The 15908-nt window shown below is 32.0% G+C and overlaps 2 protein-coding genes across 8 annotated transcripts; both read left to right on the top strand.

The window, feature by feature from the left end:
- The first annotated feature begins 364 nt into the window (after positions 1-364).
- On the top strand, positions 365-11238 carry LOC127065407 (PHD finger protein rhinoceros-like). Of its 3 annotated transcripts, XM_050997691.1 has the most exons (10): positions 365-739; positions 817-1271; positions 2279-2367; positions 2575-2739; positions 2904-3020; positions 3172-3510; positions 3588-4150; positions 4276-4421; positions 4509-5929; positions 6032-11238. In XM_050997691.1, the coding sequence occupies exons 2-10, from the start codon at positions 1244-1246 to the stop codon at positions 10019-10021; spliced, it is 6858 nt and encodes a 2285-aa protein (XP_050853648.1). In that variant the 5' UTR covers positions 365-739; positions 817-1243; the 3' UTR covers positions 10022-11238. The 3 variants fall into 3 exon arrangements, with proteins under 3 accessions (XP_050853648.1, XP_050853647.1, XP_050853649.1); XM_050997690.1 differs by having other exon boundaries at positions 365-1271; XM_050997692.1 differs by lacking the exon at positions 817-1271 and having other exon boundaries at positions 366-739.
- Positions 11239-11755: 517 nt separating this feature from the next.
- On the top strand, positions 11756-15166 carry LOC127065414 (methionine-R-sulfoxide reductase B1). 5 transcript variants are annotated; one of them, XM_050997714.1, is made up of 4 exons: positions 11756-12083; positions 12674-12846; positions 12959-12977; positions 14394-15166. In XM_050997714.1, the coding sequence occupies exons 1-4, from the start codon at positions 11998-12000 to the stop codon at positions 14443-14445; spliced, it is 330 nt and encodes a 109-aa protein (XP_050853671.1). In that variant the 5' UTR covers positions 11756-11997; the 3' UTR covers positions 14446-15166. The 5 variants fall into 5 exon arrangements, with proteins under 5 accessions (XP_050853671.1, XP_050853672.1, XP_050853673.1 ...); XM_050997715.1 differs by having other exon boundaries at positions 11757-12083; positions 12924-12977; positions 14394-14522; XM_050997716.1 differs by lacking the exon at positions 12959-12977 and having other exon boundaries at positions 11757-12083; positions 12978-14536.
- The last annotated feature ends 742 nt before the right edge of the window (positions 15167-15908 follow it).

Genomic DNA, 15908 nt, shown 5'->3' with positions numbered 1-15908 from the left:
TATTTGATATAATTTATAATAGTTTACGATAAAAAATGAATAAATTAGATAGGAAAAAATGATAGATTGGCAATTTCAATGTAACGTAACTATATAATTTACATTATCTTTTTGTGGCGTTTAAGGCCTTTGCAGACGAATCCACATAAAACGTAATACGTTAGTCATAAAGAAATTCACTAATCAGAAACGATTCCGACAAGAAAGTAGGGGGGAATACTTGACTCTGATTAGTGAATTTTCTTACGGTTTAAGTCGATATGTGCTGAAGATCTTTAATGTTATATACATATGATATTATGAAAGAGGCCAAGAAGAAAATATGGATAGCGCAAATCTATATAATGCATGTTCATTGGTATACGCCCGCAATAGTTGTTCAGTTTCAGAGTCGTAAGTTGCATAGTCCGCTGGTCCGCACTGGTCCGCGCTATTCTATACTTCCGTACCTGTGTATCGTGTTTCGCTTGTAACGTATTTTACAGCAACGACGACAACGACGACGACGACGACGACGACGACAAGGACGACAAGGACGACGACGACGACAACGACGACAACGACGACGACGACGACGACGACGACGACGACGAAGAAGACGAAAGTAGCAATCGACAAATAGAAGGAATTGTTTATAAAACAGATATTTCGAAGAAAGAGATATCTGCAGTGTGAAGGCGAAATAACGTGGGAGACGCTTGGAGCTACGTCCGTTTGATTTGAAGTTGACGGAACTTATGTGCGTATATGTCGTTTTGCGTCTTGAACAATGCGAAACTGGTGGTTGTTTTGAGTTTAAACTTTTTCCCCAAATAGAGAATGGTTGCAGAGTGTCGTGTACATCGTTAACAATCGGCTACATAGCCGTACTCAGGATAAGTGTTGAATAGAAATCGTCATTGCTATAGTTAGGGAAATATACGGGACAATGTACAAATGCGCTTAGTCGTTCGAGCTCGTGACCGCGGAATGCAACGAGCTATGTGGAAATGCGATTACCCGCTCTTTTGCATAGAGGACTACGGGTGTTGTGTTTCATCGGGTTGCATCCAGGTATTTTAGGAAGGATCGACCTTGCCCTGTCGAATTCTATTTTATTTGATCCTCGGCGTGCTCCTCAAATCTATCGATAAAAGTCGCTCGCGACTTTTATGCCTAGGAGGAGCATCGTCCTCTCCTTGTTATTCTGCAACCTTCACCGCCCTGACGTGATTTACCCGGTTTGCCCGCCACACGACGGGTTATGTTTCCCACTTTTATAGGGATCCTAGGTGAGTTCTAGAAAACTTAACTGACTTGATTATCGTGAGACTACTTTTTATACATATACGTATATATATCTATAATATTCGTTAACGGACAAGTTGTCGTTTTTATGAACTTCTTATACCTTGATTAAAGGTATAATATTAATTTATACATTATACAATTTATCAGTAAGCAATTAATCAGTTTTAATAGCACAGCATATATATTTTCTGAAAATTTAATCATCATTTCAATAACTTTTAATACTGTTCTTAATGTTATCTATATTCTGTATTTTTGGATTCAATCTTAAAGAATAGATATCTTCATTTAGTGCCTTGATTTATATCATATATCATATATCATATAAAGAATAAGATGATTTCTGATGTCATTTGACTAATTATCTTTAGAAGGGATATATAGACAGTTTGTATCTTATTTCCTTATAGACAATAATTGCAATAATTTGTTTGAAAGTTTACTCTCAACACTTCATGATTTCGTTTTCATTTTTTAAATATTTTAAAAAATAATAAATTTCTTTAACTTTACAAGTAATTTTATTACTTCTTAGTTGATAAAAAGGAAACATTTGTTTTATTGCTACTATTTTTTCCTCTATGAAATTCTATCAAATATTTAAGGAGTGTTCAATCGTTATCATTAATAATATAGCTGGATTGTATGTATATATGTATATACATGTATGTATGTATATATATATATATATATATGTACAACTCTATAATTTTATAAACTTTATTTGTTATACTTTATAAAATATTATAGCAAAATTGAAAACATTTAATAACTCTCTAGTTCAATTTGTTAATAAAAATTTATTTGTATATTACTGAAACAAAATCAATTTTAATTGATATCAGTTATAAGAATTATATTTTGAAATAATTAATTTGTTATATTTGGTATGTATTAATGAAAGCACTTCTACTTTCTACTTTTCGATGAAACAATTTAAGAACATTTTTAACTGAGGAACATTCATTTCTTACCTTATTTTTTTTAGACATACAATCGTGGTGGGAGGTGCCAAGTATAGCACACTTCTGCTCATTATTTAGGGCTGCCTTCAATCTTCTGGACTTTGACATTGAGGTATCTAATTACATGTTACATCCTAATGATAGACATTAAATACATCAGTTATAAGTAATGATTAAGCTTTTAGAAATTAGTAAATATTCTTATGTTTCAGTCTTTTAAAATAATTCTTTCTATACTAAATATTGCTTAATATGATCATTTTACAAATGAACATTTTATGTATATGCTTATATCTATTTATTGTTGTATATATTTTAGGATTTAGAAGAAGCATTGTTAACGGATGGAGGTACAGAAGGTCGTTTAGTGCAAGAATTAATAGTAAAATTGTTAGAAGGCTGTTTACCTAATGATACTCGCAATGACATCTCTACTTTTAATTATCAAATGTTTCTTCGTAGACTTTTTCGGAAAAAATGTCAGGTAAATATAATTTTTGTGTTATCTTTAAACTTTGATTAATATTAACTCAGATTATTTAACAGTGTTGTTGATTGAGATATCGTTTATTTATATATTTATACACCTTGCTTTCTATCTTATTTTTCAAGTAATATTTCAATATATTTTCTTCTATATGCCTATAGGAATATAAATGTGAAAATCCATTTAATACCGATGTAGACTTTGAATTATTGCCACTTCGTCAAAAAGTAGAAATATTACGTGCCCTTTGTGACTTCAGACTAGACGCGGAAGACGTAGTATGTATTCATTCGTTTATATATTAATTTATTATAGGAATATTTAATATAGATTTTGCTATTAACTTTGAGATTCTATTTCAATCGTAAAAACTATCTTTCAATTAAATAAATTTTAATGTCTTACGATTGAAATGTTATTTATTAACAGGAGCAATCTTTAAGTAATCTGGACTCAGATAGTCTGCGAGTTGAACCATTGGGTCATGATCGTAAGAATTCTGCTTACTGGTACTTCTACGGCACTCGATTGTACAGGGAGGATTACATTGATACTTCTGTTAGTACCACATTCAAACAGAGCACTAAATCAAGAGAAAAAAAACGTAAAAAACGAAGGAACAGAGTGGCGAAAAAGGAAGAGGAAGAGGAGGAGAAGGAGGAAAATAATCTAATATATAAAACTAATAAAGAAAGAGAAAGTGTGTGGCAGGTTGTTTGTTTTACTCAGCAAGATTGGAGTCGTTTAGTTGAAAAATTTCGTGATTCAGTAAGTATAATATATTTGTATAATAAAAGTTCATTTTTAAATTAATTTATAATTAATTGTTTATTACGTTTTTTTAGGAATACGATACTGAACGTAAACTTTATCGTACCCTATCAGAAGATTTTATGCCTGAAATACCAAAACTTTTTGATTTAAAAGAGAAACAGCAAAGGCGTAAACTTCTACAACGTAATAACTCAAGAGTTCTTCGAAGTCACGAACCTGCTACACAAATGGAAACAGTCATGGTTAGATCAAAGATTAAGACAAAAAATAGCAAAGGAGCAAAGAGAAGTACTCAGAGTACCAAGAATGTTTATGTTAAAGATAAAAATTCTTCACCATTAAGTGTCCCACCTATACAAAAAAAAGGTCGGCAGACTAATAATTCATTAGCATCTGCAGTTGGCCAAATTGTTATTCATACTAGAGATGAAGTGGAAAATTTGGAAAAAAAGAAAGGGATTAGTAGTCATGGTGATAATTATGTTACTTCTAATTATGGATATAAATATGGATATTCATTTGGAATCGAAGAAGAGGAACGTCGTGTAGGTATGCATAAAGTACTTGAAAGTTTAAAAGACCATGTTGATGTCTGGCCTTTCATTGATCCTGTGGATGAAGAGTATGCTCCTAGGTAAGCAAGGATATATAAATTATATATTTATCATTTTGAATGGGCAAATATTTACAAAAAAAGAAAGAAAGAAAGAAAAAATAATATAATACAACACAATATTATAACATATTGTATCGATACAGGTATTACAGTGTGGTACGAAGACCAATGGATCTTAGTACAATGGAAGAAAAATTGGAAGGTGGATCTTATAAAAGTATAAGTCAGTTCAAACGTGATTTTCGTCTTATTGTAGATAACTGCAGACAATATAACGGTTCCGACAATGGTTAGTATTTATATTTAATGAATTAAAATAATATAATGAAAGCATATATTATTAATCGGTATCTTTTTTCTTTTTTCTTTTTTATAGAATATACTGAGATGGCAATTAATTTAAAGGAAGCATTTGATAAGGCAGTAAACCGTTATTTGGAATCTGAAACATCGAGTGATGAAGATCTTTCATCAACAAGATCAGTATCTATGTCTCCTTCATCTCTTTCTTATCCTTTAAATACTACTTCTCCTTCTACAATGCAGCATAATGTAAAAAAGAGCTTAAAGAAGTCAAATAAAAGATCTAAATCTATTAAATCTGAAACTCGAGCAAAATCAAAAATTAGCGTGGTAACTGAAGAAGGAAAGCAAAGTAAGAATTTGAAATTTACTAAGAAGAAGAGAGGTAAGAGAAAATCCAAGAAAATGAAGGAAGATATTATAGAAGAAGAGGAGGAAGAAGAAGAGGAAGAATATACAGAGATAAAAAACGAGGAGCAGAAACAAGAAAAAGAAATAAAGGGGGAAGAAGCTGACAAAGTATTATCAGATGTTAATGTTGTAAAATCAAAAGGGAAGAAACACATCAATACAAACAATGTTTTGTTAAAAACCAAAAAGCTGCCTCCCAAAGAACAAGAAGAAATTAAACGTGCAAATAAAAAGAACAAACATCAACAAAAAAAAGATGTAGAGATTATTCGTTCGGTAAAGGAAGGGAAGAGACGGAAAGAAGATTTTGAAGAAAGTTATGAACCTTCTATTATTGCAAAAAGTAAGAGTAGGAAAATTGAGAAAAAAGAACTAGAGAATACGTTAATAGCAGAAAATACGAAGAAATGCAAATTAAAACGAGTAGAATCTCAAGATAATAATACAGAAAAATCTTTACATGTAAAGGTAAAGAAAAATCGTAAAAAGGAAAAAGTTGGAGCAAAAATGAATTTGAAATCAGATGAGGAATTTGACGGAAAGATTCTTATGAAAGAAAAAGAGAAAGAAAAAAAATCAAAACTGAAGACTGAAGAAAACGTGAACAACGGTGAATTAACAGATCTTGTAGATTCCAAAGAAGTAGAAATAGAAACAAATATACAAAAGTCAAAACAATTTGATACTTGTAAGAAACTTGCTGCGTTAGTAAATAATAAAGATTTGGAGTCACTTGATAGTCTGAAAGATAAGGTAAGTGAAAGACGTCGTGAGGAAAAATTGAAACATGAAAAGGAAAAACAGAAGAAGAAAGATATTCAGAGTGCGTACTCGAAAAAAGTGCCTTCAAATGGTAGTGCATTACATGATGGAGATAAAGTCAATTCAAAACGGTTGAAATCCAAAAAAGGAGTAAAGGAAGAAAAATCGATTGCTATAGGAGACATAAATAAGTGTCACAATCATGAAGTAAACGATAGTAAAAAAACAAAAAATACACAAGTTAGACATACCAAAGCATTTGGTAAAGAAGAAAGTTCAGCGATACAGGCCTTGAATCAAGCAACAGAGCAGACGCTTAATGTAAGTCATAAATATTTAATGTTAATATGTGTATATTTGTATTATTAAATCTTTTTTCTTACTTATATTTTGTCAAAGTAATTAACTTTTCCTTAATAATAGGACATCAACAAATGGCTCGATGATGCACCTCGGCTTTCGGAATTTTCTTCTGGCAGTGATTCACCAGTATTTCATTCCTCCATTGAATCGAATAAATCTGGACCAAAGTTAGAAGCTCCAAGAAAACGACCAAGTTCTATTAAAATTTTTGGACCACATGGTCCCTCTAGACCAAAAAAAATACAGCGTACAATAGATCGTTTACAACCTGGTAAAAGCAAGGGAAATTTATTATTAAAGAAACCATTAAATTTATCATCTTCCAATATTAGTGATACAACAGTCCATCAATCTGCTAGTGATAACGTTCAACCTAGTACAGATGTTAAAGAGGAACCAAAACTTAGTTTAGGAACTGTTTTGAAGAACGCTGATTCAATACAGTTGATATGTAAAGGCTTAGTTTCATCACCAAATCCTAATTTTTCAAATGACGATGAAGAAGAAGATCATACAACAGTATCAGTAAATACAACATCGAATGCTGTTGAAGAAAAATTACCTGTTAACAAGGGGACAATTTTACCATTGACAACAGTCGAAGAAACTAAGGATAATAATGTTTTTACAGAAGAAATTCAAAAACAAAAATCCACAACGCCAAATTTAAGTGCTTGGTTTAAAGCTTTTGGGGCACCAAAATCAAAAAAGAAAGATGAAGAAGTGGAAGAAGGTGTGCCAAAGAAAGATGGAGAAGTACAAGAAACGATCTGTAGTAGACCAAGACGTATGAGCACGGGTGGTAGCAGTTTAAGTGAATCACTTTCTAGCTTTTCTCAAGAATCTCCACCAGGCCGTTCTGGTCGTTCACCGCAAAGTCAGCCTGTAGTAACTACAACTGAAACTCAAATACGAGGTGCTGGATTTTATCAAGATGCTTTGTCAACTGGTAGTAGTCCTTATAATAGCCCCTATTATGCCACACCACCGAGATATAGTGCTCAATTACCTCCTACTCCATCACCTCAAAATCATCCATTGTCCCCAGCATATCCATCTCCTGCATCATATGAACAGACTCCAATATATCCTCAAATACCATCCCAAACTTCTCAAGTATATCAAAAATCATCGCCTCAAGAAAATTCAAATGAAGCTTATCGTCAGTTATCTCCCACATTTTCTCAATGTTCTCCACAAAATAATTTCCCACAAAGTTCATCACAAAATGAACCTTATCCGCAACAAATATCGTCTAATACCCAAACTCAATCCGCCGGGTATTCTCAACATTCTCCTCAGCCATTACATCCAGTAGTTTATTCACAAACTTCACCTCAGGCACCATCAAATTATTCGCAACCATCGCCTCAACAATCAACTACACCAAAATATTCTCAACCTTCTCCCCAACAAAACTCATCTATCAATTATACTCAAAATTCTCCTCAAGCAACATCTAATTTTTCACATCCTTCACCACAGCAACAACATTCTCCTTATTCTCAATCTTCTCCTCAGGCATCATCGAATTATTCACGACCGTCTTCGCCTCAACAACATTCTTCATTTTCACAATCATCTCCACAACAATCATCTGTATATTCTCGGACTTCTCCTCAACCACCACCAGTATATTCACAGCAACCTACACAATCTCCACATTTTTCACAGCCTTCACCACAAACACATTCAAATAATTTCTCACAGCCATCACCTCAACCAATTCCAGCATATTCACAACCATCTCCAAAACCACAAAATTTTTCTCAATCATCTCCACAACAAATACAAACATTCTCGCAACATTCTCCACAAACACCACCTGCATACTCTCAATCTTCTCCACAAGCACAAGTTTCCTATTCGCAACCTTCACCACAAAACAATTCGTATTCTCAACCATCTCCTCAACAACCACCCAATTATTCTCAACCATCTCCTCAACAACCACCTAATTATTCTCAACCATCTCCTCAACAACAACCTAATTATTCTCATCCATTACATTCACCCCAAACACCACCTAACTATTCACAGTTGTCTCCGCAACAACAAGCAGCAGCAATAAGTTATCCCCAACCATCTCCTCAGTCACCGCATGTTTACTCTCAACCTTCTCCTCAACAGAAACCTGTATGTACCTCTCAACAACAATCTACTACATACTTGCAATCTCCTCCACAACAAGCTACAAATTATGCTCAATCTCAACCACCCAAAGCTCCTGAGGACTATACATCAAACACAATAGCATCTTCAAGTTATGCTCAAAACTTTAAGCAAACTCATTCATATTTACAATCTCCTACATTGTCGGTGAATGAATCGGAACGGAGACAAGAATTTTTGAAATCTAATAATAGTGATAAAACTTCATCTGAGGAACAACGAAATTTTATCGTTCAGCCAGAATCGTCAATGAATTTAAATGCAAACCATCAAATTTATCAACCTTCGAATCAATTTCCCACAGCATATCCAAATAATTTTTCTAATAGTGATATGCAAAGATCTAGTAGTAGACATAGTAATCAAGAACCACCACCACCACCACCACCACCACCACCACCACCACAACAACAACAACAACAACAGCAGCAGCAGCAGCAGCAACAACAACAGCAGCAGCAGCAGCAGCAGCAGCAGCAACAACAGTCGCAACATCAGCAGCAACAGCAGCCGCAACAAACATTGCAAGAACGACCAAATTTTACTGACCTTAGCGATTCTGTAGGTGTTCAAAAATATACTCAACAAAGACCGTTCCTCAGCAAAAATGCAAGCACCGGAGATCAAATTCAAGCACAAGATCAATCGCAGCTTATAGCATTTCAACAAAATTTAACGGCGCATGAGTCTCTTTATCAACCTGGATTTCAACCTTCCGGATATCCTATAACTAATTCTAGACCAGTGTATCACAGTCCACATTACTTTGATGCTAGCTCAAAAACTGCTAGTGGTGGAACTTCAAACACAACAAGTGGCAATCTTCCTCCTGTAAAGAAGCGTGTATATAATGAATCGCCAAATGAACCATCGCGTGCTCTGCCACAAGAATCTACAATACGACCTGGGCAAGAACAATTTATTTTTGATCCAATGATAGCACTTTCACAACCAGAAGCAGTTTCAGCTAGTCAATTTGAAAGTGTATTTGTTGGAAGTTTGGCAGATTCAGTAGCCACAAGTCCTGCATATGCACGATTGGGTTTAGGTTTAGTAAGTCGTAGTAACAAAGAACAGCAATTATTAACAATTCCTAGACCACCTGCAAAACCAGAACATTTGGCTTATGCGCGTAGTCCTGTCTCGGGAACTGCAGAATTGGATTTGAATCTCTTACAAAGTATACAAAGTGCAGCAGCAAAAAATACGCCAGGAATATTGTCAATGTCAAGAAGAGTAGGAGAAACAACAGGACCTCCTGCACCAGTTACAACTAGGACAAAAAAAAGTAAAAAAAGTAAACAACAACAGCAGGAGCAACAAAATGTCACTGCCTTATCATCTACAGTTAGTGGAGATCAACAAGCTAGCGGCAGTATATCGAATTTTTCCCAATATTCAGGCACTCCTGGAGACATTGGCTTAAAAAATACTTCAGTAATTCCGCCAGGTGGTAGTGCCTTCAATTTTGCTGCACCAACTAGTACCACCACAAGCAGTTCACCCTTTTACGATAAGGATGCTTCTGCTGCAGCAGCAGCATTCGCATTTTTAGATGAATTTCGTAACACAAATAGTTATTACAGTATGGCGCTTAGACAGCAACAGCAACAACAACAACAACAACAACAAGTTGCACCAGTAACAGATACTGTGCAGTCATCCTGTAACAAACTTAGTAATCAATCTCCAAGAAATTATGCACCTCATCCATTTCTTCATTCTGCGCAAAGATCCGCTGCCTATGGACCACACGTATCTGCTTACGTTCCACCTCATGGTCCAAATCTAACAGTGGATCCTGCTGCTTACCAACAATATATTCATTCCTTATATGCTCTACAACCACCACATCATCATAGACCGTCCTGGCTTTAGCCATTACAATTGATATAAAATATATTTTACACATTACAAAATATTTCGGTGGACATATTGCTTTATATATATTTTTTAATTTAAAGACAATGCTCTTCATTAAAATCAAAGTTCAATCATATTAATATGAAAGTAATAGAGAAATGATTGTAGTGATGAGTATATCGAATGATGATTATGATAATGTATAATAAACATTTATTTTTTATGCTTTTATTATTTTGATGCAATTAACGAAAAGGTGATTTTTGTTATTATAACCTTATTGCTTCTTGTTATTATAATCATAGCAATATTTCCACCGGAACTCATTGTTTCATTTCATATTTTTTGTTTTTTTTTTCTGTTTTCTTTTAATGATGCTCTATATGTTTGGCATTTTTACAGATTGTCAGTATAAACTTCTGTTTCTATTCACTAACGTATTATGTACGCATGTATATAAAAATAAGCCCACCTTAATAATAGGAATTTTTGATAGTTTTTTAAAAAATAATTACAAAACAGATGAAGTGTAGCTAACATTCAAGTAAACTTTTATCGAAAGTTCCTCGGCGTAATACGCATTCTTCATGTTTTTTCGATATGTCGGGACGTATTTTATGCAATATTCAAATATATAGAAAGAGAGGAACTACGGTCGACTTTACTTTGTTTTCTTTCATCTTTTTTTTTATGACGATAGATTTATCAATATATTTGATTTAAAACAAGTTATGTATAGTACTGAGTGCACTATCGCAAGTGTATGTTATATAGTATATAAATAAGTTAATTTATAAGTTAGAACACGTTTCATTGTACATAAAATACATATCTATTATAGATAATGTGCTCGGTGTTTGTAAGTTTTAAAAATCCAAAATATAAATTGGATAATGAAAGATCATGCTAGTATATACGTTGGTATATGATAGTACGAACGAAAATGAATTATGAAATACGAGAAAAACATTATCTATATTATGTGTATAGCTACGCACCAGAGAGAAGATATGTAACATACCGCTATCGTGTGTGTGTATATATATATATGTATATAATATATACATATATATATGTACATATACATATATATATATTATCTATCAACCCTGTATTTGAGAATCGTGTACCGTCATAGAGCGGTTTATCAAAACTTATAAATATATACAAATTATTGTAAATGTATATTGTAAATGTATTGACAACAGATTAAAGCACAGTTTGTTACAAAATCATTTTTACTTTGTTATCCTATTAGCCAATAATTATTTATTGGTATTATAGGAATTTAATATATTGTGACATTTTATATAGTTACTAATAATATATAACAAGATGAATTAAATATTAAGTTTATTTCACTAATCATCACTGATATCGATAAAAATTCAAAAGGAAAAGAATATTAAAACGTTGCTATAATAACATGGATAATAATAATATTGATATTATATTATTGAAATTTTCTCATCAATTGAATTATATTCTGCATTCATATAAACGTAATATTGCCTTAAGCAAAATTTTAATGAGTCAATAAACCACGTAAAAAGTAACAGTAGAGATGTTAGATAGGAAGAGTATTAGATAGAAGTATTAGTATACGTTTAAAAAAAAATAGAAGGTTAAATACGATATTCTTTCGTAATTCTATAAATAGTAGTTTTCGACGAAGTAGGAAAGGATGGTATCGTTCCCTAGAAAAGGCGCGTTCGACGTGAGATCGAAGCGCCACATAGGAGGGGAAATGATCGACGGGTGGCGGGCTACGGGTGCCAAATAACTGGAAGGCGCACACACGGTGCCATTTCGAAAGTCGACATTTACCCGCGATCTAGCAGGATGCGGCAGTCGTCGTACGATTAACGCGGTAAGCGCGCGCCGGTCGTGTATCTAATACTTATCCACGTCTTTGATTTTGACGCATTAAACTGGCGCGATTTCGGTTACCTTTCGACGTTTTAAGAAGCGTTCGTTATTCAATTAGAAGGATGACGACGGAAATTGACAAGGACGAGCTGAAAAAACGTTTAACGCCGTTACAGTGGCACGTGACACAAGAAAAAGGAACTGAGAGGTAGACAATGATACTTCTTTTCTTTTTAGACGTTCGTTATTAGCCATGTTTTTTGCTTAACCACGCTTTTTGCTTCGAATTTACGAAGATTTTAATCAATTACGAATCAGTCCTCTTATCGTATATTTGACGCGTTTTATCTTTTATTATCCTTACGAAATATGTTTGTGCCTCTCTAAAGGTGATCACTATTGTTTTTTCTTCTATCCCATCTCGTTTTCTGTTTTACGGTATCGTAATACCGATGTCAAAATTGTCGCTTGTGTCAGCTAATTTTGTTCTTCGTTTTTCTAAATCTTTTCTCGAATACTATTTATATTAAATCTCGATCTAGATTTAAGACATTTATAATTTATAAGTACAACCTTATTAAGTATATTTTTTATATTTTTATTAATCCATTTTTGTAAATGAAATATTGTGAAGGCCAATTTAGTTATAGATATAGATAAAAATAACTTTTTCAAGAGCGATCGCTGGCTTTACGTCATGGCCAAGTAGTCCAAAAATAACATTTCGGATGTTGTAATTAACCTCTTTTCACTTGGTACCGGATGATAGTGTATTATAATTGTTTCTATGTTACTCAGGCCATTCACTGGTTGCTACAATAAATTTTATCAAAATGGTACATACACGTGTATCGTCTGTGATCAGGAATTATTCTCTTCTGATACAAAATATGACAGTGGATGCGGTTGGCCTGCATTTAATGAAGTTTTAGATCAAGGACGGATTAAGTTAACCAAAGATACCTCTCATGGTAAGCACAGTCTTTTTTATTTTATTTACAAAGCTCAAACAATTATGCTCATACATATATTTGATATAATGACGTAGTATTCCTTATTCATTTTATTCTTACATCATACGAGGATATCTAACGATATGCAGGTAAACTGATATTATTGAATGGAAAAGAAAAATGATTAAATGGGAATTAAAGCTTGAGTATATCTACGATTAGATTTTAGCATTACCTGCTTATTATGGTGTCTTCGCTCTTCACACATTACAATTTTAACCCATCATTAAACCTTCCTAACCGTTTCTTTTATATTTCTTCGTTGCCTTCTCCGTAGTTCTTCTCTAATCTCTATCTTTTTTCATTTTCAATAATATAATATACACCAGTGCGATATAATATTCTGGTAAAAATATTTTTTACTGGTTTAGCTATTAATTATTTTGTGCATGTATATTTCTTAAATACTTTAAATTAATTAATTATACAATATATAACTTATGTTTAGTATATTATGATCTGGCTTTATTTATACATGGGTAAAATGATTGTAGATATAAATTTTGATATAAAGTTTAAAGGAAGGCAGAATTCCTAATACCTCATATCCTGCATGTCCAGCTTAGAGTGTGATTGTGTTAGACTTACATCAATTTTTTATTATTGTAATGAAATGTTAGATATAAATTGCAAACAAATCTTTCGTCTAATTAATTTACAAAAATAGTAGCTATAGCATCTCTCATAATATTTGCAAATAAATAGCACATAACTTGTAATTGTGGCTTTTTATAATATAATTTTACTTATGGCCTTAGTAATATCAAAATTAAATAATATTATCTTTATTTCTAATACAGCCGTCGCAGTAATATATGTGGTGTAGATGATAATTATTTTTTATGCAGCTATATAAAAACATTATATAAAAAAGAAAAAATATTATTGTATAGAAAGAAAAGAAATATTGTATTGTAGATAGGATAGTTACATTTCTAATAAACTAGATTGTTATTTATTTAACTCTTTATTAATATTGACCAGATTAAAAATTAGGAATCTAAAAAGATTGGAAAAAACAAACATTATATATATAATACTTTTACTTATTTTAAAGGTAATGAAATTAATACTTACTTTAAATTAATATCATATTCAAGATATATGAGTAATATATATATATATATATATATAGTAATTTCAAAATTTTATTCTAATGAATATTTATATCAATATTGTATTAAGTAAATGATGTGTTCATTTAGTATTATAATCAGTGAATGTTACTGCAATTACTACAGAGGAAACTCAAGGATGTAAACTATATGCAAGGTAATTTTGAAGGATAAAAATATGTGAAATAACAAAAATTAATTAATCTAACTGTAAGTCTACTTCTTCGCCACTACTATTGCTGGGAGGCATTGAAAGTGTACTCAAAAGGGTGTGGGTCTGCGTTTAATCACACTCTATTATTGTCTTTCCTTTGTCTTCCTACTGCTCCGCTACCACCACTTCACTCTCACCATTGAAACACGAAAATCCCGTCACCACACGACCTGTAGTTGGTGGCAATCTACTACTGCTGATCGCAAACCCAGATATGGTGCGGACTGAAGTGACCTGCTCAAAGTGCGGTGCACACCTGGGACATGTATTCAACGATGGTCCAAAACCTACCAGGAAGCGCTTCTGCATCAACTCTGCTTCAATACTTTTTCATGCAGCAGGCGAAGAAAAGAAGTAAATTTCCTTGAACATAAATTGTTCTTTTAACATTAAATTTTTTTAAAGATATTTACGATTCTCCTGATTGCTTCAACTTTTGAACATAATAGATTTCGTAAAGAATCTTTTTACAACAATTCTGCTTTCTTGTTTAAAAGCAAGATTTTTAATTGTAACGTAAAATATATAATACGTTAATAATATTTGTAAATTAGCACATTAATATTATTAATAAGTATGGTCAATTAAATTTTCACAATCATCCACTACAATATACAATTATAAAGCGTGCTTCCATGCTGATATTGTATCAAGCTAAGCAAAAATTTGTTTACATAATATAAGATATAACATCCCCATACATATTATACAACTGCTCTTGATGTAATAATTTCTAACTCAACTAACATAATATTGTTTCTTTATAATCAGATCTGAATTGTGTAACACATTATTTATGTATATAATTATGATACAATCAATACAAAAAGGTGATAAAAATATTATTTTTTAAAAGTCCATACTATTTTTACAAATGTGTATAAAAGCTGTAATATATAAATAGTTACTATATATTCCTCATAATATAAAAAGCATTGTAAGAATTAAATTGACTATTATTTTTAACCTTTGTTAAAGCCATAGAGACATGATATTAAGGAAGGGCATATTAAGGAAAGATTGTAATAAAATAATAATTGTTTGTTACAAAATGTTTCCTTATATTGTAACATTTCAAAACAAACTAAAAGGTGTTACAGTACAATATATACGTAAAATTCTAGGCGTTATTTTTTTTTTTCTTTTTTTTTACAATAATTATTTATCTGCCGTTTCAATCAATTTCTGGATTCTTTATCATTTAGATATATATTTTCCTGAGAAATCATTCATTACTAAAAATCTTTAAAAGCAATTATATATATATATATATTAGCTGTTTTTTAAAATAAAATAGTTTTGATAAAAACTGGAAACCATGTATTTTGACCAATTTTTTTCAGTAAAATAGTATCTTTGTTACTAGGCCTGGTTCTTTCATTTAGAGATCTCAAAGCATTTTCAAAAACATCATAAGCACGCAATCATGCATATACACACTTAACCTGATTTTAGTAGGAACCTATTTTATACTTACAAAATGACAATAATACGTTTCTTATGTAAATACTTAAATGCACATGGAACGTTAATCGAGATGCAAGTATAGAAAATAATACTTGTCCATGCATTTTATAATCTATACTCTCAAAATCTATCAGTTTAGTTATCTAATCTTGCCGCATCAAAAAAATAATGATTATTTTATTTTAATAGAATACTTATATTTTTATTACAGTAAGGCATGTTTT

Source organism: Vespula vulgaris, chromosome 7, assembly GCF_905475345.1.
Source record: "Vespula vulgaris chromosome 7, iyVesVulg1.1, whole genome shotgun sequence".
In the NCBI taxonomy this organism is placed as follows: Eukaryota; Metazoa; Arthropoda; class Insecta; order Hymenoptera; family Vespidae; genus Vespula; species Vespula vulgaris.
Note: the sequence above shows the minus strand (reverse complement) of the source record. Positions and strands in the feature narration are given on the sequence as shown.

Coding starts and splice junctions, on each gene's coding strand:
- LOC127065407 (XM_050997691.1), top strand. CDS start 1,244: ATGTTTCCCACTTTTATAGGGATCCTAG. Junction 2,740..2,903: donor TTTTTCGGAAAAAATGTCAG/GTAAATATAATT, acceptor ATATGCCTATAG/GAATATAAATGTGAAAATCC. Junction 4,422..4,508: donor ATATAACGGTTCCGACAATG/GTTAGTATTTAT, acceptor TCTTTTTTATAG/AATATACTGAGATGGCAATT.
- LOC127065414 (XM_050997711.1), top strand. CDS start 11,998: ATGACGACGGAAATTGACAAGGACGAGCTGAAAAAACGTTTAACGCCG. Junction 12,084..12,673: donor CAAGAAAAAGGAACTGAGAG/GTAGACAATGAT, acceptor TATGTTACTCAG/GCCATTCACTGGTTGCTACA. Junction 12,847..14,393: donor AACCAAAGATACCTCTCATG/GTAAGCACAGTC, acceptor CACGACCTGTAG/TTGGTGGCAATCTACTACTG.